Source organism: Lithobates pipiens, unplaced genomic scaffold (genome assembly GCF_037356315.1).
Source record: "Lithobates pipiens isolate NorthernLeopardFrog02 unplaced genomic scaffold, aLitPip1_a1.2 Scaffold_65, whole genome shotgun sequence".
NCBI lineage: Eukaryota > Metazoa > Chordata > Amphibia > Anura > Ranidae > Lithobates > Lithobates pipiens.
Genome location: NW_027507887.1, coordinates 1,311,020 through 1,334,475, shown reverse-complemented (window position 1 = coordinate 1,334,475; position 23,456 = coordinate 1,311,020). Strand labels below are relative to the sequence as shown.

Genomic DNA, 23,456 nt, shown 5'->3' with positions numbered 1-23,456 from the left:
AGCACATTCTAACCAGTAATGGTTACTGCCAAACCTTGGCAAAGCATAAATAGCACTTTATTTTTTCAGTAATGAAAAAAAATTAAGATGTGCCATAAACGGCTTGATAATTGCATGCCAAAGTGGTGCAGGATTAATGTAATAATAATAGAAATTAAAAACAAAATTAATATCAAAATATTGTGAGAGGGTCGACAAATCTACCTTTTTTTGGCATTTTCCTCAATTTTCTAACTGAGCTTTTAGAGCGTTTACTGGTCACATGTGGGTTGGAGGGTGGAGGTGCAGAGGTAAGACGTACAGGGAGCCCAGCTGCAGACATCAGAATAGCCGTCATGCCTAGATGTACATCAAGTCCACATGCAAAAAAAATAAAATAAAAAACAAAAAAGGAAACAATGGGATAGGGTAGGAAACAAAAATATATATATATATAAAAAAAAATAATCCAAATAAAATGGATGGATAACTGCCAAAAAAACAAAAGTATGTGTAAATGCAAAATTAAATAATAATAATAATAAAAAAAAAAAAAAAAAAAAGCGTTGCAACATCTACACCAAATGATTTTCCATTGTTGCTTTTCATGCAGCTGAGGACTAAGAAACAAGGTGCACACTGTGCACAGACTACCCTGTGTTCCTTTAAAATGTGCAGTGGCCACTGAAATACTAGTGATGGAAAAAGGTCTGTTCAGATGACACAGACCAATAAGCATGTTAATTTTTATTTGCATAGTACTTCAAATAAGAGAGCACACTCTCTGGCAGACCTGCGTTTCCTCAGATTAGGTGACCTGTCAGATTTTGTAACAGAAGTGGCATTCCGTCACGGCCATCTTAGTACACCCCGCAGTCGGCCGCAGTAAGGATAAAGTGAGGCGGAAAACCGAACATCTTTTTACACCCACCAAATTCTTGCATTACAAACTTATTTTTACCAGTAAACTCAGCTTATATAGTGGCATACATTCTTTTGAAAACCGTCTGATTGTTTTGATGTTGGATTTTAAAATCAGCGGCATCTGTCAGATGAGCAGGCTTGCCGCTGCTTTTAAAATTCAACATCAAAACAGTGTCACGGATTTTAAAATGCAGTATTTCAATATATAAGCTCAGTTTACTGTTAAAAAAAAAAAATTGTCAAATGCAAAACTCCAGTGGGTATAAAAAGATGTCTGCTCGCCGCCTTCTCACTGTATCCTTAACGCGGCCGAGTGTGGGGTGTACCAAGATGGGTGTGATGGAATGTCACTTCTGTTACAAAATCTGATGGGTTTCCGAATCTGACGGAACACCTGCACTCCGCCAAGCAGCCTTATTATTAATGACGATTCCTTGCATCAATAAAGTGCAATGTTAAAATAAATAAATTTACTTTTGGGTATGGATCTTTAAGTGTATCTCTAGCCAAATCTTTATTAAGTTTTGGATTTAAATCTGTTTTATTTTTATTTTTTTTGTCTGTTTGGTTATCTGTGTTCCATTTGGTAGCTTTCCCTTCCATTCCTCTCCAAAACACACTACAGGAAGTGAAGTCGCTAAAAAGAAAGTTAGATAAAATCGCCTATGTGTCTCATGCACATAGGCGCCTGAAGTTGTATGATGTAAAATTCTGACGTTCTTCCCTGCTAGGGAGCCACAAGTGCCGAGTACAGCCACCCAGAGAAATCAATGGCTGTACATAGCTGTGTGCGGTTATGTCAGTAGTTGCATCAACACTCATACTTACAGATGTAGGAAACTGGATGTAGACATTCTGCATTGAGTAGCTAGATGTACAACCACACGTATTAATGCAGGCATCTGCTTATAGCTATTGGTTTCTATGGGTGGCTGTATGCAGCGTCTGTGGTTCCTGAGTGGGCTCATATTTAACATCATGTGGCTCCAGATGCCTGTTGTGCATGAGGCCTTGGTCAGTTTTCACTAGAATAGGGTTTCCTAATTATCCTGTTCTGCGGACAACTCTAAAAGTTTGCATTCTGTATTTACCTTCTGTTCCAGTATTAATGGACACCAAATAGAGAGGTGGACTCTTCCCAACACAGACTACAATGGAAACCTGAGCAAGGTGCTAACGCATCCTCACTCCCCCCCCCCCCCCCCCCCACAAAATATTTCAATTTAATTTTATTTTATTATGTTTGATGTTCCTTGTTAGAAAACAGTTTAGACATTCCATAAGTTACTAGGCAAAAACAAGCAGACTGAGGCAAAGCAAAAAGCAGAAGTGGATGGAAAGCATGCTCCACAGAGGATAGTATGTAATAAGTAAGCAAATAAAGAAAATACATAAATAAAACATGCAAAAAATGCATGCATATAAAAAGTTTGTTAACTTACTATGTAGGATAGCTGGGGCTTGAAAATATGAGAATATCACTATGCACATAATACTGGAATAAAAGTACATAGGAAAGTTTCTTTTTGGAATATTTACGTTTTTCGATTAATGTATGAAAGGTATAACTATACTACCTTGTTTAGAATGATTATGGCTATCCTAAAATAGTCTCTTTAAAAATCTTAAAGGATACCAAGTATTTCAGTCTACATGATTAAGCCCCGTTATGGGTGAAACAAATTGGGGGTGTGGCTAAAGGTGGAAGGCTTGCAGTGTATGCTGGAAGCTTTATGCTTTCACAATAAAACCCCAAAGTACCCCACCCCCCCATGTTGAGGGCACCTGACCTGGTATGGTTCAGGAGAGGGGGGCGCTTGCTTGTTCTCCTCTAACCCCGATCTGCCTAGCCACATGCTCGGATAAGGGACTGGTATTGATTGAGGGGGGGGGGGGTTTACTGTTTTAGAGAGTTGCCCCCCCCCCCCACTTACTTACTGTCACATAGAAAATGAGAAGGTGGGATACCTCCCCAATGGGGTCAATCAACATAATTGATCAAGGATCTGAAGCTTTCCTTAAGCCTAGTACACACAAGGAGATTATGAGATGAATTATCCTTTTTTTCATACTAGCCTCCATAAAAAAAAAAACAAGGAGGTTACTAAAGTTATGAATACATTGTTATTTTCTGACAAAAAAAACGGTACCGGTTAAACGAAGATGGTATGATCTAGTATCGTACGAGAAACATTTTTGCGTTTTCTTCCTTCTAATAACTTGAGGTGAACTGCCGCTATCGGCTCTTGAAAGCTGTGCACTAAACTATCAGATTATTGTACAATCACAAAAGTGGTATTTTTCGTACAAATTTCTGATTATGTGTACTAGACTTTAATTTGAGCAAAAGCAAAAGGAATGCCATTTAAATCTCTTTGCTTGTTCAGGATTAGGTTACAGGGTCTTAAGAGAAGCCACTCTCTGATTCAATGGCATTCACCCTGGTGGCTCTCTCCTGCCACTCTGTCTGTGGGAGGTCTGAGCAATATCTGGTATTTATGGGTATGTGGGACTAAGTGACCTTCTCCCCTTTGTTAAAAGATGCAGTACTCAGGCCTGAGTGGCCAATCAACAGGCCCAAACATTGTTACACTGACAGAGGAACAAGCCTTTAGACTTCGTGTTCCCGCAAGTGAAGACAGGGACTATTAGCACAGAGAACTTATCAGTAGGTGGAGGGGGTTGCCCTATTAGGAACCCGGAGGGGTTGCCCTATTAGGAACCCGGAGGGGTTGCCCTATTAGGAACCTGTCACTTTGTCTGTTCAGGATAAGGAATCCCTTTAAGGTCCCCCAAGTGCCCTTTAACTCTTTAAAAATGAATGCATTCACTTTTAGGCAAGGTTACAACACTGCATATAAAATCAGTTGCAAGATACTCAGTAGTAGACAGAACCTTTACCACATCAAGACAAAAGCCATGCCAGACATAACAGGGTGGCACCCAGAAATGTCAGAGATACTACAGTGACACCCAGCAATTCCAGAGATACCACAGTGATATGTAATAATAGGTTTCAGTCTTTGTTCTAATCTTCCTACATACAACATAAAAAAGTGGTGAGGCAAGAAACAAAACAATTACATTCAAAATATGTCATTTGAATGTCAACAACCTGCTATAGTAAGTAAAGCATTTTGCCAGAGAAGACCAAAATGGCCTTAAAGGACACAGAGATACCACTGTCTTAACATGAAAACAATGCAAAGATAAGAGCCTCAATTCACAAAGCAAACATATCAGGTTAGGGTGCTTATTTAATAAAATAAATAAGTGGTGGATATTTTCAGTTTCATCTTGGGGGAAGAAACTACAGTATCTTACAAAAGTTAGAACACCCCTCACATTTTTTGTCAATATCTTTTCATTGACAAAACTGAAGAAATTACACTTTTCTACAATGTAAAGTAGTGAGTGTACAGCTTGTATAACAGTGTAAATTTTCTGTCCACTCAAAAAACTTTTCCCTTCCCAGTGTCATATGTTACAAGGTTTTAGGTGTGAATGGGGAGCAGGTGTGTTAAATTTAGTGTTATCGCTCTCACTCTCTCTTACTGGTCACTGAAAGTTCAACATGGCACCTCATGGCAAAGAACTCTCTGAGGATCTGAAAAAAAGAATTGTTGCGCACCTAAAGATGGCCTAGATTGTCAAGAAGATTGTCAAGACCCTGAAACTGAGCTGCAGCATGGTGGCCTAGATCATACAGCGGTTTAACAGGACAGGTTTCACTGTGAACAGGTCTCGCCATGGTCGACCAAAGAGGTTGAGTGCACATGCTCAATGTCATATCCAGAGGTTGTCTTTGGGAAATAGACACACAAGTGCTGCCAGACTAAGAGCAAGGATTACAGGAGCCATGTCCTGGGGTCTGGTGACACCAAATTAAACATATTTCGTTCAGATGGTGTCAAGCGTGTGGTGGCAACCAGGTGAGGAGTACAAAAAACAAGTGCGTCTTGCCTACAGTCAAGCATAATCATGGGAGTGTCATGGTCTGGGGCTGCATGAGTGCTGCTGGCACTAGGGAGCTACAGTTCATTGAGAGAACCATGACATGTACTGTGACATACTGAAGCAGAGCATAACCCCCTCCCTTCGGAGACTGGGCTGCAGGGCAGTATTCCAACATAACTACCCCAAACACACCCCTAAGACAACCACTGCCTTGCTAAAGAAGCTGAGGGTAAAGGTAATGGACTGGCCAAGCATGTCTCCAGACCTAAGCCCAATTGAGCATCTGTGGGGCATCCTCCAAACAGAAGGTGGAGGAGTGCAAGGTCATCAACATCCACCAGCTCCGAGAGGTCATCATGGAAGAGTGGAGAAGGACTCCAGTGAAAACCTTTGAAGCTCTGGTGAAATACCCAATTTGGACATTTTCACTTAGGGGTGTACTCTTTTGTTGCCAGCGGTTTAGACATTAATGGCTGTGTGTTGAGTTATTTTGAGGGGACAGTAAATTTACACTGTTATACAAGCTGTACACTCACTACTTTATATTGTAGCAAAGTGTCATTTCTTCAGTGTTCTCAAATGAAAATATATAATAAAGTATTTAAAATGAGGGGTGTACTCACTTGTGCGAGATGCTGTTTATAGTCATTTTTGACTTTGTGAGTAGGGAACAGCTTTACAGTGCATGTACATTCCTCATGAAATCTTCTGGACCTCCAAATCTAAGGTACTCAGATAAGTAAATACTGATTTTACTTTTTAAAAGTACCTTTTGAGGTTTGCGGCACACAATGGAGGCAAATAAAAAGGTATGTAGAGATCCCGAATAACATTTATGTTTCGATTCCTGCTGCTGACATCCGCTATTATTTAGAAAATTTCCAGTTCAGGTCACAGTCATAAACTGAGCACCCAAAGATCTAAACATGCTCAAAACTGGCCAAATATGCATGTTTGTAGCTATAAAAAGGCACATAAAATAATGGTAAAGTATAACTATCCAAAACTAAAAAGTAGTTTTGCCTTTAGAGTGGAAAGGGATTAGAACACCTGTCAGTATTCTATTTCTGTCTCCAATTGTCTGGTTTGGGGGTTATCACCCAAAAGGAAAGGAAACCTCAGCTTTTGGGCTATCCCCAGAAAAGTAAGAGAAGAAATCTTCCAATTGGGACACTAGTTCTGGTGATAAATACCTCACTTTGGAGGATTTCCTCTCACTTCCTGTTGTGGCTATGGGACAGGAAGTGATGGGAAATTTCCCCAATGAGAAACAGAAACAAACAAAAAAAAACTGACAGGGAGTTGTAACCCTCCCTTACAGTATCCAAACTGAAACGATTTTGTCTTTAGTTCAACTTTCAATATATAAAACGCACTAAGAGATAAAATCCTACAGTACAGGTAAATGCTAAAGAAATGCATGGCACGAAAAGAGAAAAACCACACTGCAGCAACTGGCTAGAAAGCAAGAGAAAGGTGTTAGTGAATATTACTGTGTGTTAGGCGTTAATATGCATTTTCTAAAAGTTATCCAAAGCTGCAGATGCAACAAGCAACAGAGGGTGTCCCATCAAACAATTTGTTTAACCTCCCTGGACACTGATCCCTGGCACAGCGAGGGATATTTTTGGATACATTTACAACGTATTTCAAGATTTTTGAAATTGAACTTGCTGAGGTTGAACTATGCGATATGAATTGCCTCTCCTGTGATCTGCTGTAAAACATACATGACTGATAACTGGGAACACTTGTGCAGTTTAAGAAAATGGCTGCTGCATCTCTCAGGAGGGTTGTTTATAGTCCGCTGTGGACACTTTCTAATTAATCTCTTCAGACAAGATTCCCTTGCCAAGTTTTTGATTTGTGGATAATCACATGGCCTTTGTTAAGCCCCATACACACTATCAGATTTTCTGCTGATTTTTGTCTTCAGATTTACCAAAACCATATAATATGAGGTGATACCTTAGGAGTTTCAATTTGTATGCAATCAGGCAGGTCCTTCTACTACATGGTTTTGGTAAATACGAAGACAAAAATCTGCAGAAAATCTGATCCTGTGGATGGGGCCTTAGAGGCATCTGTGCTGAACATTTACTAAAACTTTCAGACCAGCCTTTCTCAACCTTTTTACCCCAGGGAAACCCTCAAAATACTTTTTCAGGTCTCGGGGGAACCCCTGATAAAAACCCATTCATTGAAGGTCAGTGGGAACAATGCCCCTTACTTTGGTGGTTAGTGAGAAGAATGCCCTTTTTTACAGTGGTGGTAAGAATGGCCCTCTTAGAGAGAGCTATAAAAGATCATTGGTGTCATACCACTGGCTCCTCCATGTAGTATGGCTCAGAAGTATGTAGGCACCATCAAACATGAGGTAAATCAGCCACAGCTCAAGGACCACCTCTTGAGGAAGCCTAGGGTTCCACGGAACCCTGGTTGAGAATGGCTGTTTTAGACATTTCAACATAAAGATGAATGAGAAGCAGCCCTATTTTTGTTTATATGCGACATCATTCATCATGGTGTACTATTATTGACATTGCATTGTAGGGGGTGAAGATTCATCCCTCAATGATACATATGAAGTCACCAATGCAGTACTTCTAAGAAAACATTTTCACAGCATTACAAAGAAATGAAGTCAAGACCGGCTTTAACTGCAGCAATACAAGGGTGGTGGTCACCACCAAAGCCTGAAGTTATTCAAAGCATAATATATATATATATATATATATATATATATATATATATATATATATATATATATATATATATATATATATATATATATATATATATCTGTGAATCGTATAGATATTCTAATGGAGGGACGGATTGAAATCTGAGAGGATATTATTCCTCGCACCCATTCATATTGCTGACATGACAAGCTGTCCCATGATAGATCTATTGAAATACAAGGGGATATCATCTGTAGATTTGGGCTTAGGTTAGGCATGTCTACAGATATAAATGGGTACTAGGACAAGTGGCTATTTGGCTGCTTGCAACAACAAAAAGATTCTTATCAAGAGTTGTCACCCAACACAATTTTGGGGGTTATGCACACTTCCTAGCAGAGCTACAATCGGCGTTAAATAACAGTTATTCTAGTTACAATGTATGAATCTATGCATTTTAGAATCATTTGAAAGACAACATAAAAATGATAAACCATTATGATGATATTATACAAGTCTACTTTTATTGATTTAAAGATCTCCTTTACTTTTATGGTATGTTTTGTACTATATAAAAGGCCTACTTTTATTGTTTAGAGGTCTCTTTTATTTCTATTATAAAGGGTTCTATTTTGTATTATACACTCACCGGCCACTTTATTAGGTACATCTTGCTAGTACCGGGTTGGACCCCCTTTTGCCTTCAGAACTGCCTTAATTCTTTGGGGCATAGATTCAACAAGGTGATGGAAACCATCTACAGAGATTTTGGTCCATATTGACATGATAGCATAACGTAGTTGCTGCAGATTTTCTGGCTGCACATCTATGATGGGAATCTTCCATTCCACCACATCTGTGCTCTATTGGATTGACATTTGGTGACTGTGGAGGTCATTGGAGTACAGGGATCCGATTGTCATGTTCAAGAAACCAGTGGTGAGATGATTTGAGCTTTGTGACATGGTGCATTATCCTGCTGAATAATCAGAAGATGGGCACATTGTAGTCATAATCGGATTGACATGGTCAGCAACAATATTTAGGTAGGCCGTGACGTTTAATTGATGCTCAGTTGGTACTAAGGGGCTCACAGTGTGCCAAAAAAATATCCCCTACATCAGGGATATGCAATTAACAGACCTCCAGCTGTTGCAAAACTACAAGTCCCATTGTGCCCCTGCCTCTGGGTGTCATGCTTGTGGCTGTCAGAGTCTTGCAGTGACTCATGTGACTTGCAGTCCTGCAACAGCTGGAGGTCTGCTAATTGCATATCCCTGCCCTACACCATTACACCGCCACAACCAGCAGCCTAAACCGGTGATACAAGGCAGGATGGATCCATGCTTTCAGGTTGTTTAGCCAACCTCTGACCCTACTATCTGAATGTTGCAGCTGAAATCGAGACTCAGACCAGACGTTTCTCCAGTCTTTTGGTGAGCCTGTGAAAAATATAGCCTCAGTTTCCTGTTCTTAGCAGGAGTGGCAGCAGGTATGGTCTTCTGCTGCTATAGCCCATCTGCTTCAAAGTTTGATGTGCTGTGTGCTCAAACATGGTATTCTGCATACCTTGGTTGTAATAAGTAGTTATTTGAGTTACTGTTGTCTATCATCTTGAACCAGTCTGCGCATTCTCCTCTGACCTCTACAAAGAATTTTCCTTACGTGTAACTGCTGCTATCTGGATATCTTCTTTTTCTGACCATTCTCTGTAAACCCTAGGGATGGTTGTGCGTGAAAATCCCAGCAGTTTTTGAAATACCCAGACCAGCCTGTCTGGCACTAACGACCATGCCACGTTCAAAGTAACTTAAAGCGGTTCTGCACACATTTTATTATCTTACTGCGATTGTTTTTGCTACAGTCCACACATTGCCTAATGCCCCTTCATTTTTATTTATCCCACCTGTCGTTATCTTTATTTTTTTCTCTTCATCCCCTGCGGCTATGGGCGGTCTTATGCGGGGATCAGCATCACTTCCGCTGATCCCCGCACTGTCTCCTGGGATCTCGTCCAAGTAATCCCAGGAGACATTGCGGCTTAGACTGGCGAAATCTCGCAAGATTTCGCGGACGTGACGTCATCACGCCGTTGTACTGACAACATTCTGGATTTGCACCGCGCGTAGCTGCAGCAAAGCATGCTGGTTCCTAGCAAAGACTGGAAAGAGGAAGTTATTGCTTGTAAGCTTCAAATGCCCACACAAAAAATTAGATCTGCCGAACACTAAAAATAAAGTAAAATTTGGAGGAAAAACTGGCATGTTGCACTGAGAAATGCTGGAAAAGTAAGCATATTTATTTCAATAGATACATTTTAAAGCTTAAAACAGATTTTTTTTTTTCACGAGTGCAGAACCGCTTTAAATCCCCTTTCTTTGCCATTCTGATGCTCAGTTTGAATCTCTGCAAGTCGTTTTCATGTCTACATTCCTAAATGCATTGAGTTACTGCCATGTGACTGGCTGATTTGTGTTACCAAGCAATTGAATAGGTGTACCTAATAAAGTGGCCGGTAAGTGTATAAGGGTTTACTGCAATTGAAAATTGGTCTATTTTACTTTTGTCTATCACACAAACCACACATTTCTATTATTTTGCTAGACCTACTATAATTTTAATTATATATTGAAAACAGTTATACTATTGATATATAGTAATACAGTATGACACTCTATGGACATACTCATCAACTGTGGTAACTTAAAATCTTCTGAATGAATTTTTTTTTTTTTTTTTACTATACATGCTTTTATGAATTTAGCCAATATTAGATCTTTGTCCCCAATAAATCATTTATTTTCATAGAACACATTTTGTGTAACTAGAACACCTGTTATTTAAAATTGCAAAACTGTAGCCCTGATGTAGAGTGTTTGTAACCCCCGAACCGTGCTGGCTTTCAATTCTGGATAAGATTCCTTTTAATGTGACAAAATTTTTTATATATATTATATATATATATATATATATATATAAAATTTTGGACCAAACCTTACGGCTTGCTGCCTTCATCTTTCCACTCAAAAAATAAATAAAAAAATTGAAAATGTGACTCTAAAACCTATGTGCTTACAAAAGGTAATGGTATATTAAGATCATTTAAATAATACTATTTTACCTGCAAACGCCTGATTCATAGAGCTGGACTTCTGAATTTGCACTGGGACTGACTGAATACTTTGAGGAGGAAAAAAAAAAAAAGTTCAATATACTATAAACAAATAAATACCTTATATTTTATTTTAACATAAATTTTAAAAGTGGAATTTATCTATTCTGAGCACCACAAACTGAGAAAGCTATTTAAGTCATCTTTAATATTCAGAGCAAACAGACCCATCTATCCATGTCTCCATGCTACCATTTCTAGCCCCGGCCATCTTAAAGTGGAACTATAGGTAAAATGATTTTTTTTTTTTTTCACATTTTGGATAGAGCCAAGAAGAGTTATAACCCGTGTCAGATTATTATTTTTTTGCCATTTGCATCCCATTGCGGAGATTTCCCTTCACCTCTTGTCCCATAGACAAACAGGAACCTCTTGTCCCATAGACAAACAGGAAGTGAGAGAAAATCCCTGCAAATTTAGGGAATTCCTTGGGGACCTCCAGGTCACCAGAACTAGTGTCCCCCCACTGGAAGATTTCCCCACTTTTCTGGGGACATCCCAAAATTTGGGATTTTCTTTTACTTTCACTGATAACGGTAAACAGGACAAATAGAAAGGCTGAATCTCCTTAACGGGGGCACAAACGGCAATAAAAACTGACAAGCATTCTAACCCCTCTACACTCTATCCAAAAAACTTAAAAAATATAAAATTGAATACACACAGCAAAAGTTGTAGGCAGGTGTGAAGAAATGATGCTGTAACGCAAGAATGTTTTCATTAGATTTTAATTGTTTGTTCTTATCAATTTACAAAATCTGATATGAGTGAGCAGAATAAAAAGCTAAATCAAATCAATATTTGGTGCGACTAACCTTTGGCTTCAAAACAGCATCAAGTCTTCTAGGTACACTTGCACACAGTTTATGAAGGGACAGGGCAGGTAGATTGTTCTAAACATATTGGAGATCTAATCACAGATCTTCTGTTGATGTGGGCTGTCTCTTCGTGCAATCCCAGACTTGATATGATCAGGGCTCTGTGGGAGCCAGCACCTACTTTTGGGATATTGATTTAACTTCATGCATTGGAAATTTGGCTACTGTTCACACTTATTTACTTATGTTTTTCTCAATATCCCAAAAGTAGGTGCTGGCGATTACCAGACTGAAAAATGTATGGAAAAAACACAGCACTGGCTAATCAAAAAAACATCAGAGAGCAATGTGCAAAAAATTATAAGAAAAGCAGTGTTGCCAATAGCCAGACTTGCAATACGTGAACTAAAGTGCATGTATCCCAAGTGAAAATTCACATCACGCGTTGGAAATTTGGCTACTGTTCACACTTATTTTCTTATGTTTTTTCTCATTGTTGTGATGTTATTACTTGTTCACCATTAGACAGTATCGCGTTGTTTTTTTTAGTTTGGTTACTGCCAGCAGGTACTTCTAATACTGGCCTACTAGGATTCTGTACATCTCCATTACTTTATTGTATGTGTATGGTGCACCACTATTCTTTTATCCTGATCTCAACACTATTGAGTCTGTCTGGGGTGGAAACATGAAAAGACTGAGGGATTTGAGGCAGCCTACATCCACAGGAGATTTGTGGTTAGTCCTCCAAGATGTTTGGAACAACTTACTTGCTGAGTTCCATCAAAAACTGCGTGCAAGTATACCAAGAAGAACTGATGCGATTTTGAAGGCAAAGGGTGGTCACACCAAATATGGATTTAATTTGGTTTTCTCTTCTGTTCACCTACTTTCCATTTTGTTAATTGATAGAAATAAAATATTAAACACGATTTCTGAAAGCATTTTTAATTTACAGAGATTATACACACACACATTAAATTATATATATATATATATATATATATATATATATATATATATATATATATATATATATATATATATATACACACACACACACACACACACATATACATATATATATATATATATATATATACATATACATATACATATACATATACATATATATATATATATACATACACACACATACATATACACACACACACACACACACACACACACACATTATATACATACATATATACACACGCACACACATTATAATGTATATATATATATATATATATATATATATATATATATATATATATATATATATATATATATACACACATACATATACACACACACACACACACACACAATACCTAGGTTTACAGTAAGAATTGCACTAGTCCTATTATATCTATACAAACAAATCATGTAAAAGATCAGTTACCCGATTCCATTGGCGGAAGATGGACCGGGAAGTTGCAATTGCGCAGCGGGTGGTACCCATGTGCTATTAAGCTTTGGTGCTGACTTTGCACTGGTCATGGTAGGTTTGAGATATGGTAAATACCCAACAGTGTTCATGGTTGTTCGGCCACCGCTCTGGTAATTTGAGGCTGTAGGCAGATTGATCATGGAATGTCGATACCGATGCATAGGCCCCGCGTGACTGCCTGCCACACACTGGTGGCAAGCACATGCCATTGCCTTATGTGCAGGTCCTGCCTTTGGAGTTTGAGGATAAGGTGTACCAAGGGTTCGTTGAACACTTCGTTTATATCCAGTGACGTGATTTATTTGTACAAGTGATTGAAAGTCAACAAGGTAGGGGAGTCCAACTATTCCAAGGTCTACAGAGGGGATTCTATTACTAAACTTCTCCTCCAGCAACATGCAGATGTGTGTTTCATAAGCTGTCCAGCATCCATCATCATTTATCCACTCCCAGAAAATGCCCTTAGCTGGAGCAGAGTCTAATGGACAGAGGTTTTTTCTGATAGATCGCATAGTTCCTAAGAAACAGACAAAGTGATTAGCAAAAGCATATCCCGATAAATTATTGAAGCTACAAGTACATAACGGTGTGAAGTGTGGAGGATGTGTGCAAGAACTTCTGCTACAACACTCAAGATAAGTGTTTGATTAACAAGCTCAGAGAGTGTCATTAAACCCACATCATTCAAATTTAAAATAAATGCCGTATTACATGCTGTTCAGACTCGGTATGGGATTTTTTTCTGTATTCTGCAGAAAACCCGATTTATCCTGTTATTCTCTATCACCTGTCCATGTCCCCACTGCAGTTGGGGATTTTGCAGAGCAGTGTTGACAGCTAGTGCACATGCTCAGTTTTCAGTGTATTTCTAACTTGAGCATTTCCTTCCTATCACATCTGTGCAACCCATGTGACTATAGAGTCACACATGTGGGCGTAGGTACAGTGATAAACAACAACCCACTCACTCCCTCCTCCATGCCCGCTTAACACAAGGGGAGGAATATTACATAGATTAATGTATGTATGTATGTATTAATTATTGTGTAGATTAATGGTGGCTTCACCTCCCTCTTATTGTAAGACACAGCCTGGAGGGGTGTGACACAGCCTGTGACTGGCAGAAATTCGTCCACAAAACTAAAAAAAAAAAAAAATAATAATAATTGATTTCAAATATATATTTCTATGACAATTTAAAAAAGGTTATTGATATTAAATAGTTTTAGTCTGTAATTCAAAGGCTGTTTTTGTATTTTGAGCATGTGACCAGCAGCAGAGGACTAGAAGCTTTCTGCTTATGTTTCTCTGTGGACAGGTTAGGAAAGATGTGGGTCATGTGACAGCTGTATATCGTTAAGGGAAAAAAATAAATAAAAAAAAAAAATAAAAAAAAAAAAAAAAAAGGTACTTAAAACTTTTTTTAATCAAATAATTATCCACATACAGAAAGAAGGCATAATTGAAATTAAACAGTGTGTGCTCAGTATCACTTTAAGGCAAACAGAAAAAAGTGCATAACAAGATACATAGACGAAACATTACCGTTAAGAGTGGACCTAAAGTCAAAAATGTACCTTAGTCTCAACACTTCTCAGGTTGTCCCTTAAAGCCACACTCCAGGTTGGAGAGATCCATCTGACCCTCCTCAGAGTATGCCACCATTTTTTTCATTTTATTTATACATACCTTATACGCAGTAGTCATTCGTTTGGTCATGTGACATCCCCAAGATGTCTCCTCCTCCTATTCTTCTTGTAGTGATGGATGTTCAGGAAACAACAGTTAATGATGTCTAGGTATTGAGGGCATCATACTCAACATCAGTCTCCATCCCAGAGCAGCTGGAAGATTGGTCCCTCCCAGGGTGTGGTTGCCACCCAAACCCCCCCCAAGAAATGGGTTGAATGACATTGGGTATTACTAAAACCAGAAAAGTACAAGAGGCTGCTACGCTGATAACAAACCCCTAATATACTTATTTGCTAGCCAGAGATTTTCCCTCCATGGTTGAGCGTCCCCACAAATTTTTTTAGGACTTGCCAAGGTTGGTGTGTTCTGTGTTACACACTGGTTGGCATTGTCATTTTTTATTTGTACATGGAATTCCACATCAGGCACATTGTGAACACATTATTTTATTTTCATACAAGACTAGAGGGAGATAAGAAAATGAATAGGTTAGGAAAAAAAAAATCTTACGTTTCTGCACCTTTTCTCCCTAAGGCTTGCCAGATAAGGTAGTTGCTTTCGGAGAGTGGGTACATTTATTCCCTGGTACCCACGCCCATCTTCCTATTTCTTTGCCTAGGAAAGGAGGATGTGACCTCCCCAATAGCATTCAGGGATTACTTCACAAATCTCAGGAGGCTGCAGGACCAGTCCCATTGTATGCCATGATCTCACGCATGCGTAGTAGGGGGTCGGCTGTGAGACATCTGGAAACCACAGCCAGAGCAAAGGGTGCAGAAGCCCTCAGAAGAATTGGCTGCACGGGAGAGACGGTGCTGGACTCTATGGGCCGGTAAACTATGATTTCTTAAAGGTTGGTAGCTACAGTATTTGTAGCTGCTGACTTAATTTACCCATAACCTAATAAACGTCTTCTTTAAGGTAGAGCCACACACATGCAGGAGTCAAAGCGGAGGGCTGGGAAGATTGTAAAGCTATTTTTAGGACTGTTGATAAATCTGCACTGCACGTTAAACGACCCTAGGTTTTCATACGGTTTCAGCACAGTAATGAGGCATAACGCACACACAAACTGCTGCGCAAAACAAGTTTTGCCGTGCTTCCTCAGAGCGCACACTATGTAACTGCAGATATCTGAAATTCATTATTGTCCACGATGAAGCAGTATCAACCTTTTGTAGTGGGAAGTTAAGCAACATGAATAGTAAAGCCGGTATGTGAATAGGCTCTAATAACTCTGCCTTCATTTTATTAGCCTAGGTCAGGGGTCTCCAAACTTTCTAAACAAAAGGACCAGTTTATGTTTGTCAGATTTAAGGGGGGCCAGATGTTGGTGTGAGTGGGAGGCATGGTACCCCATTGTTGGTGTCAGTGGTGGGAAAATTGCCCCAACGTAGGTGTCAGTGGGAAGAATAGTACCCCATTGTTGGTATCAGTGAAATAGTGCCCCATCACATTGGTGTCAGTGGGAGGAATAGTACACCATCATTGGTATCCGTGTGAGCAATAGTGCCCCATCGCTGGTGTCAGTGGGAGGAACATTGTCTATCAGCAAGATGAACAGTGCCCCAAAGGCCAGATAAAGGCAGACACAGTTTGGAGACCACTGCCCTAGGTTATCATATATACTTAAAATCTGTTAAAGAACTGCTCTCAGGGCCAAAGTTAGATAATAAACACATCAACTCAAAGTAGCTCAACTCAACTGAAGGGTGTCTAAGCTAGGGCTGCAACTAACGATTATTTTCAGAATCGATTAGTTGGTCGATTATTTTTTCCATTAATTGAAAAAAAATAATTAAAAAAAAAACGTAATATGCCATTTTTTCTTTATTTAAAATAATGAAAAAAAAAAAAAAAAAAAAAAAAAAAAAACACCAATGATGGGGCACTATTCCTCCCGGGAAACACCAACGATGGGGCACTATTCACCCCGCGGGAACCCCAACGATGGGGCACTATTCACCCCGCGGGAACCCCAACGATGGGGCACTATTCACCCCGCGGGAACCCCAACGATGGGGCACTATTCACCCCGCGGGAACCCCAACGATGGGGCACTATTCACCCCGCGGGAACCCCAACGATGGGGCACTATTCACCCCGCGGGAACCCCAACGATGGGGCACTATTCACCCCGCGGGAACCCCAACGATGGGGCACTATTCACCCCGCGGGAACCCCAACGATGGGGCACTATTCACCCCGCGGGAACCCCAACGATGGGGCACTATTCACCCCGCGGGAACCCCAACGATGGGGCACTATTCACCCCGCGGGAACCCCAACGATGGGGCACTATTCACCCCGCGGGAACCCCAATGATGGGGCACTATTCACCCCGCGGGAACCCCAACGATGGGGCACTATTCCTCCCGGGAACCCCAACGATGGGGCACTATTCCTCCCGGGAACCCCAACGATGGGGCACTATTCCTCCCGGGAACCCCAACGATGGGGCACTATTCCTCCCGGGAACCCCAACGATGGGGCACTATTCCTCCCGGGAACCCCAACAAAAACCAATGGAGCAATACTTCCCTATAGAGAGCTCCATTTGTGGGGAAAAGGACATACATTTTGTGGCCGCACAATTGTCCGTTAAAGCAACACAGTGCTGCTTTTCAAAAAAATGGCTTGGTCATGAAGGTGGAATTTTCTGGGGCTGAAGAAGTGGTTAAATTACTCATTATGGGGCATTTGTGCCCATTCCATAATAAGGGACAGCAGTGACGATCCATGGTGTTGGGCTGTGCAGGACTACATAGATCTCTATTTTTTAGGTTTATTTTCTCTTTCTCCTTCATTCTTTTCCTCTACTAATGTTCATATCACTCCCGTTTAGAGCTCCAGCTGGCATTAATATACTGTACAGCTAAGCCCACTCTCTGTAATATGTTTTGTAAAATCTTAACGTTCCGCTTCTTGATTCTGATCTCTCTGTTCATGGATGGCATGTCATCGATTTGTATATTATTATTTAAGGTACATATATAGTGCCCGGCAATTTACGCAGCGCTTTACAATACATTGTACATTCACATCGGTCCCTACCCTCAAGGAGCTTACAATCTAATGTCCCTAACTCATATACATACACTAGGGCCAATTTAGACAGAAGCCAATTAACCTACCAGCATGTCTTTTGAGTGTGGGAGGAAACCGGAGTACCCGGAGGAAACCCACAGAGAAAACATGCAAACTCCAGGCAGGTAGTGTCATGATTCCAACCAGTGACCTTTTTTACTGCTAGACAAGAGTGCTACCCACCACACCACTGTGCCACCCAATATACTATATAACTCTCTAGTGTGTTCATTACTGTAACACCCGGTCTCTGTATTTAGACAAGTTTCTTTAAAAAAAAAAAAATACATAATTGCAGATCTGTAAGATCAAGATCTGTCAACTGTAGCAGAGAAGCCCTGCTGTCGGTAACATTTACCTGCTTGGAGAAGCTGGAATCATGAGAAATCTCTGGCTAGATAAGAGAACCCTCATTTCATTTATATGCCGTAACTGGCAGCACAGAGAAAAAGAGAACATCAAGTGAAGGGTTGCATAATGCATAAGCTGTAAAACACAAAAAGCCAGCAGACTACAGCAAATTCTAACAGTTTAAGTGTTCTGAAATATTAAGCAGAATTTAATTTAATAAGTCATAGTATAAACTGTCCTCAGCATTTCTAGAGAAGAGAAAAAGCAAAAAAAAAAAAAAAAAAAATCTATGCTGCGTTTTGATGCCAATTAGGACCCCCAAGCGTAAAGCCTGAACAAAGCTGTAGCTAGTTTTGTTGGCATATCTTCTGTTTTAATACTCCAGAAATGCAGATGCAAGACAGGATTAGCCAGCGTTGTTCGAGCAATGGTTCGAGCCAGTTAGCCTCTCTGCTGACTCAGCTTCTTCTATAAAACAGCTGAGACAATCTGCCTACTATTCCCAGGGCTAATCCTTCACATTTAGGTCTCTGATGGATGAAGCTCATAGTAGCAGTTCATGGTGCTGGCTGATATTAGGAGGGAAATAGATTTTTTTTCTATATGTTCTACATGCCCCACCTACTTTCTTCAATACTTTCCTATATGTACCTGATGATAAACAAACATTCAATACCATTTACATAATAAAAATAAAACCTACCTACCTTTATGACATGTAATAAGGTCAACAAATGTACATTAAAAAGGAAACACAGTGAAAAACACAAATACAATGTGTATAGAAAAGAATCACCCCCCTTTAAAATAATCACATTTATTTTGCTTTTCATCCTGAAATGAAGAGACACCGTTTTTGTTTTATCTGGCTGTATTTACTAGTGCAACATGTCAGAAAAAAAAAAAAAAAAATCAAAAATCAAAAACAGAATCACTAAGTTGGAAAAAGGATCGCCCCCTTGTGCGTCAGTATTTTGTTGAACCACCTTTTGCTTTAATTACAGCCTTTAGTCCAGGGGTCTCAAACTGGTGGCCCTCCAGCTGTTGCAGAACTACAAGTCCCATCATGCCTCTGACTGTGCGAGTCATGCTTGTAACTGTCCGCCTTGCAATGCCTCATGGGAGTTGTAGTTTTGCAACAGCTGGAGGGCCACAAGTTTGAGACCCCTGATTTAGTCTGTTGGGCTATGTCTCTACTAACTTTGCACATCTAGATTTTGCAATACCTGCCCACTCTTCTTTGCAGAACTGCTCAAGTTCAGTTGATGGTGACCATTTGTGGACTGCAGTCTTCAAGTCATTCCATGGATTTTCAACGGGGTTCAAGTCTGGACTCTGACTAGGCCATGCAAGCACATTCACCTTTTTCTCTTTGAACCACTGTGTGGTCTTTTTTGCTGTGTGCTTTGGGTCATTGCCATGTTGGAAGGTAAACCTTCCTATTGACAACTTTCTGGCAGAGGGAAGCAGATTTTCCTCAAGAATTTGACAATATTTTACCCCATCCATTGTGTCTTCTATCCCGATAAGCACTCCAGTCCCTGCTGCAGAGAAACACCCTCATACCAAGATATTACCACCCCCATACTTTACTGTAGGAATGGTTTTATTTGGATTGATTTTTGCCCGACATATCGTTTGGTGTTGAGGCCAAATAATTCAATTTTAGTCTTATCTGATCAGAACACCTTTTTCCATGTGGCCTCAGAAACTTCTAGATGCGTTTTGGCAAAGCTCAGTGGTGACTGGATGTGGCCCTTCTTGAGGAGTAGCTTTTTTTGTGCAACCCTCCCATACTGGCCACATCTGTGGAGAATTTGAGATATTGTTGTCACAAGCACACCATGGGGGTTATTTACTAAGGGCAAATCCACTTTGCACTGCAAGTGCACTTGGAAGTGCAGTCGCTGTAGATCCGAGGGGGACATGCAAGGAAAATAACAAACAGCATTTTAGCTTGCACATGATTGGATGATAAAATCAGCAGACCCTCATTTCAGATCTACCCCTTAGATTTAGAGCGACTGCACTTCCAAGTGCACTCATTGCCAAGTGGATTTACCTTTCATAAATAACCCCCAATTACCACTTTGTCGAAAAATTCCTGCAACTGCTTCAGAGTTGCTGTATGTCTCTTGGTAGGCTCTCTGACCAGCTCCCTCCTGGCTCATTCATCCAGTTTGGAGCAATGTCCTGACCCAGGGAAGGTCTGTGTTGTACCAAAGGCCTTCGATTTCTTATTAATAGACTTCATTGTGCTTCTAGGCATTGATAAGGCCTTTGAGATTTTTTTGTATCCATCTCTTGACTTGTGCCTTTTCTCAACTTTATCCCAGGGAACTTTTGACAGTGTCTTACAACCCATAGTTGCTTATTTGATTTGTTTGCACTACCAGGGACAGAAATTCTCCAGGATAGCCGTTTTCATGCTGAGCTAATCAAAATGAACACAGCTGATCAGAGTTGAAAGTCAAATGGCTTTGTGTGCTATTGAAAAGGTGATTAGCGACACCTAAACGAGTTTACAATACATTTTTAGGAGGGGGTGATCCTCTTTCCAACTCATTGATTCAATTTTAGATTTTTTTTTTCCCCTGACATGTTGGTGTTATATCTTTCGGGGGGAATCTTTTCTATACCCACTGTACAATGTAGGTCAATGTTATACTTACCATTGGTTGTATAAGTATAGCACATGGTGTCACTGATAACTCTACTGTCCACTTACTTTTTCTTCAAACCCTTGAGGTCTCCTCTCATACCCCTAGAGACTAAATGGTCTCTGGGTAATGGTAGGAGGCAATGTGGGGAGCCACAGAAACAGGTCCAGGCTGATGCTGATATTTACGTACTGTCCTCAGGCTAACAATGAGAGTGTGGGGTTACTAAGCCAAGCCCCAGCCTTTGCCATTGTGGGCCTACAGATATGAGTGCCCTATTTGGCAGCTCCAGATAACTGTGCTCAGTGTTTAAATGTCCAACTGTGCAGTCACTCAGAATTAGAAGGTCCACACAAGTCATAACTTTGCCCCGGATCACCAAGCAAATTTGTGCCATTATCAAATACGACCAGGAATAGACATGTTATGTTAAAATGTAGATTGTGTCTCATTTTATTCTTAGCACATTCTTAAGCTATCAACAGAAGAAACTCATACATGCCTTTAGGCTGCTAAATTGGACTAGACTTGCTCATGTATATAGCCTTGTTGATACCTGCACTAAGCCCTAAGTTGGTATCTGGTGTGAAATAAAGCTTGAGTAAGGCAGCAGGAATGCTCTCGTGTAGAGACCCTGTCATCAACTTAAAATGGAACTAGAAGCAAAACTTTTTTTTTTTGGATAGCGTCACTGAGTTATAACCCGTGTCAGTTTTTTTTCGCCATCTGAGTCTCATTGGGGAGATTTCCCTGTCCCATAGCCAAAACAGGAAGTGAGAGAAAATCCCTGGAAATTAAGGGGAATTCCTTGTGGCCCCCCAGATCAGCAGAACTAGTGTCCCCATTGAAAGATCCACTATTCTGGGGACAACCCAAAATTTGGTATTTTTTTCATTTATTTTCACTCTACATGATACAAATAGACAAATGGGGGGGGGGGGGGGGGGTTCTCAAAGGCATTGACGGGGTTGGGGGCATAAAAAAATAATTTCCACTGTGTCCAAAACTACAAAAACCATGTAGTTATACTTTTAAAAGAATTGACTGAAAACACATAAATATCAAGTATTTCTAAATATTTACTTGCTGTGTGCTTTTAAACTTGCCAGAAGTATGAAGAAAATGATAAAAAAAATTATGGGTACAGTAGAGCACGACTGCACAATTTTCATTCAAAGTGCGACAGTGCTGAAAGCTGAAAAATGGCTTGGGCAGGAAGGGGTGTAGAGTGGCGGGGATAGCAACTCTGTCGAGTGGGAGTGTGTGTGAGTGTGTCCCTTACGGAAATTCACTCTAAAATGTCATGATCTCCAATGTCACAAAGAATGAAAGTGAGGGTAAATCCAAAATTTTAAGTTGCTACTTGAAAAGGAATTGAAGGGAAATTTTCCGATGGGGACACTTGTTCCCATGACAACTCTCTAAGGCGAGGTTTCCTTCACATTGTAAAGATATCTTCTCACTTACAGTTAGATCCCTTTCACACTGGAGTGAATGGAGCAGGCTCTTTCAGGGCGCTTTACAAGCGCTATTTTCTAGCTCTGTGTCGCCTGCAAAGTGCCCCAGTGTGAAAGGGGTCTTGGGTCCACGGTACAAAACAGTCAGATTTTCCCAGCCTTGATGGCTGGGAAAAAGGTCAACAGAGACTCAGAAGCGACATCACAAGTCACTTCTGGGTCAACAACAAGAAGGGGAGGAGAGGAGCACCTGCTATGCCAGTCTCGGGTCTGCACATTGCAGGGTGTGTGCAGCATTTGATCGACATGTCAAAATTTATTGCAGCCATTGCGACCTGCCGCCTGGGGTTTGAGTCCCGGATAAATTATATATAAACACATGGTATTCAAAAGATATCAAATGAAAACCTTAATGAAAGATTTCAGAGTCTTAAATTATTGCAAGTTTTCTCAGCTAAAGATGAGCAAATCCTGGAATACAGTTCAAGTAACACTGTTCTTCTCAATGCAGTTCTCAAACAAGACAAATGTGCATTTATGTCACTAGGGAACACTGCAGGGGAAAGGCTCCATCTTGTGCCTCCTACAGTTAGGCGATTGTTGGGATACAGTAGATTATCGCTTCTGTCCTCTTAGGATTTGATTTACAGGATAATTTGACAAATTAGTTTATCTTTTTTAACCTTTAAATGATCCCTATTGTTGTTATCCACCGCCACAGCATAATGTTTCCATATAGTCTTGTCAGTATATTGGGTTTTTCTTTTCTTCCTCTTTGTAAAACGGTGAGATCAACTAGAGGTTGAAAACATTTCCACAATGCTACAAAGGATGACAAAACACATTCTGGCATGCCAGAGGTACCTGAAAGACATTCAAAATAATGGACCATAATGAATGAATCTTTCTGCTTCTGGATCATCACAAAGTGTTTCTGTACCAGCAGCATCTTCAAGTAAGGAAGTGTTACAAACCATGGCCTCCCAAAAATACACAATACCTTCACTTTTAGAGAAAATGACAGCTGAAAATCAGAACATTCATCAAGCTCTTGTAAGAGCAACTGGCAGCTGCAGCTCTCATCCACCATCTAAACTATGAAGGAATGACAAGGGTTATTCATGGTAGCCGGTGACACCGATATATCTGATTAGACTACTCTGCAAAAGAATTACCAAGGTCATTAAACCAAGGACCAGGTGAACTTTACCAAGTACTT

At 40.2% G+C, this 23,456-nt stretch overlaps 1 protein-coding gene across 3 annotated transcripts in view; it reads right to left on the bottom strand.

Moving 5' to 3' along the window:
* Window positions 1-23,456, bottom strand: part of LOC143958928 (putative E3 ubiquitin-protein ligase DTX2) — a 106,464-nt gene that overhangs the window by 28,706 nt on the left and 54,302 nt on the right. For 2 of the 3 annotated variants that reach the window (XM_077467913.1, XM_077467914.1), the window contains exons 3-5: window positions 12,943-13,507; window positions 10,666-10,724; window positions 205-339 (exon numbers count right to left, since the gene is read on the bottom strand). In XM_077467913.1, the coding sequence (XP_077324039.1) occupies window positions 205-339; window positions 10,666-10,724; window positions 12,943-13,507 (759 nt within the window). The remainder of the gene's footprint in view (window positions 1-204; window positions 340-10,665; window positions 10,725-12,942; window positions 13,508-23,456) is intronic. The other variant, XM_077467915.1, reaches the window with a different exon arrangement.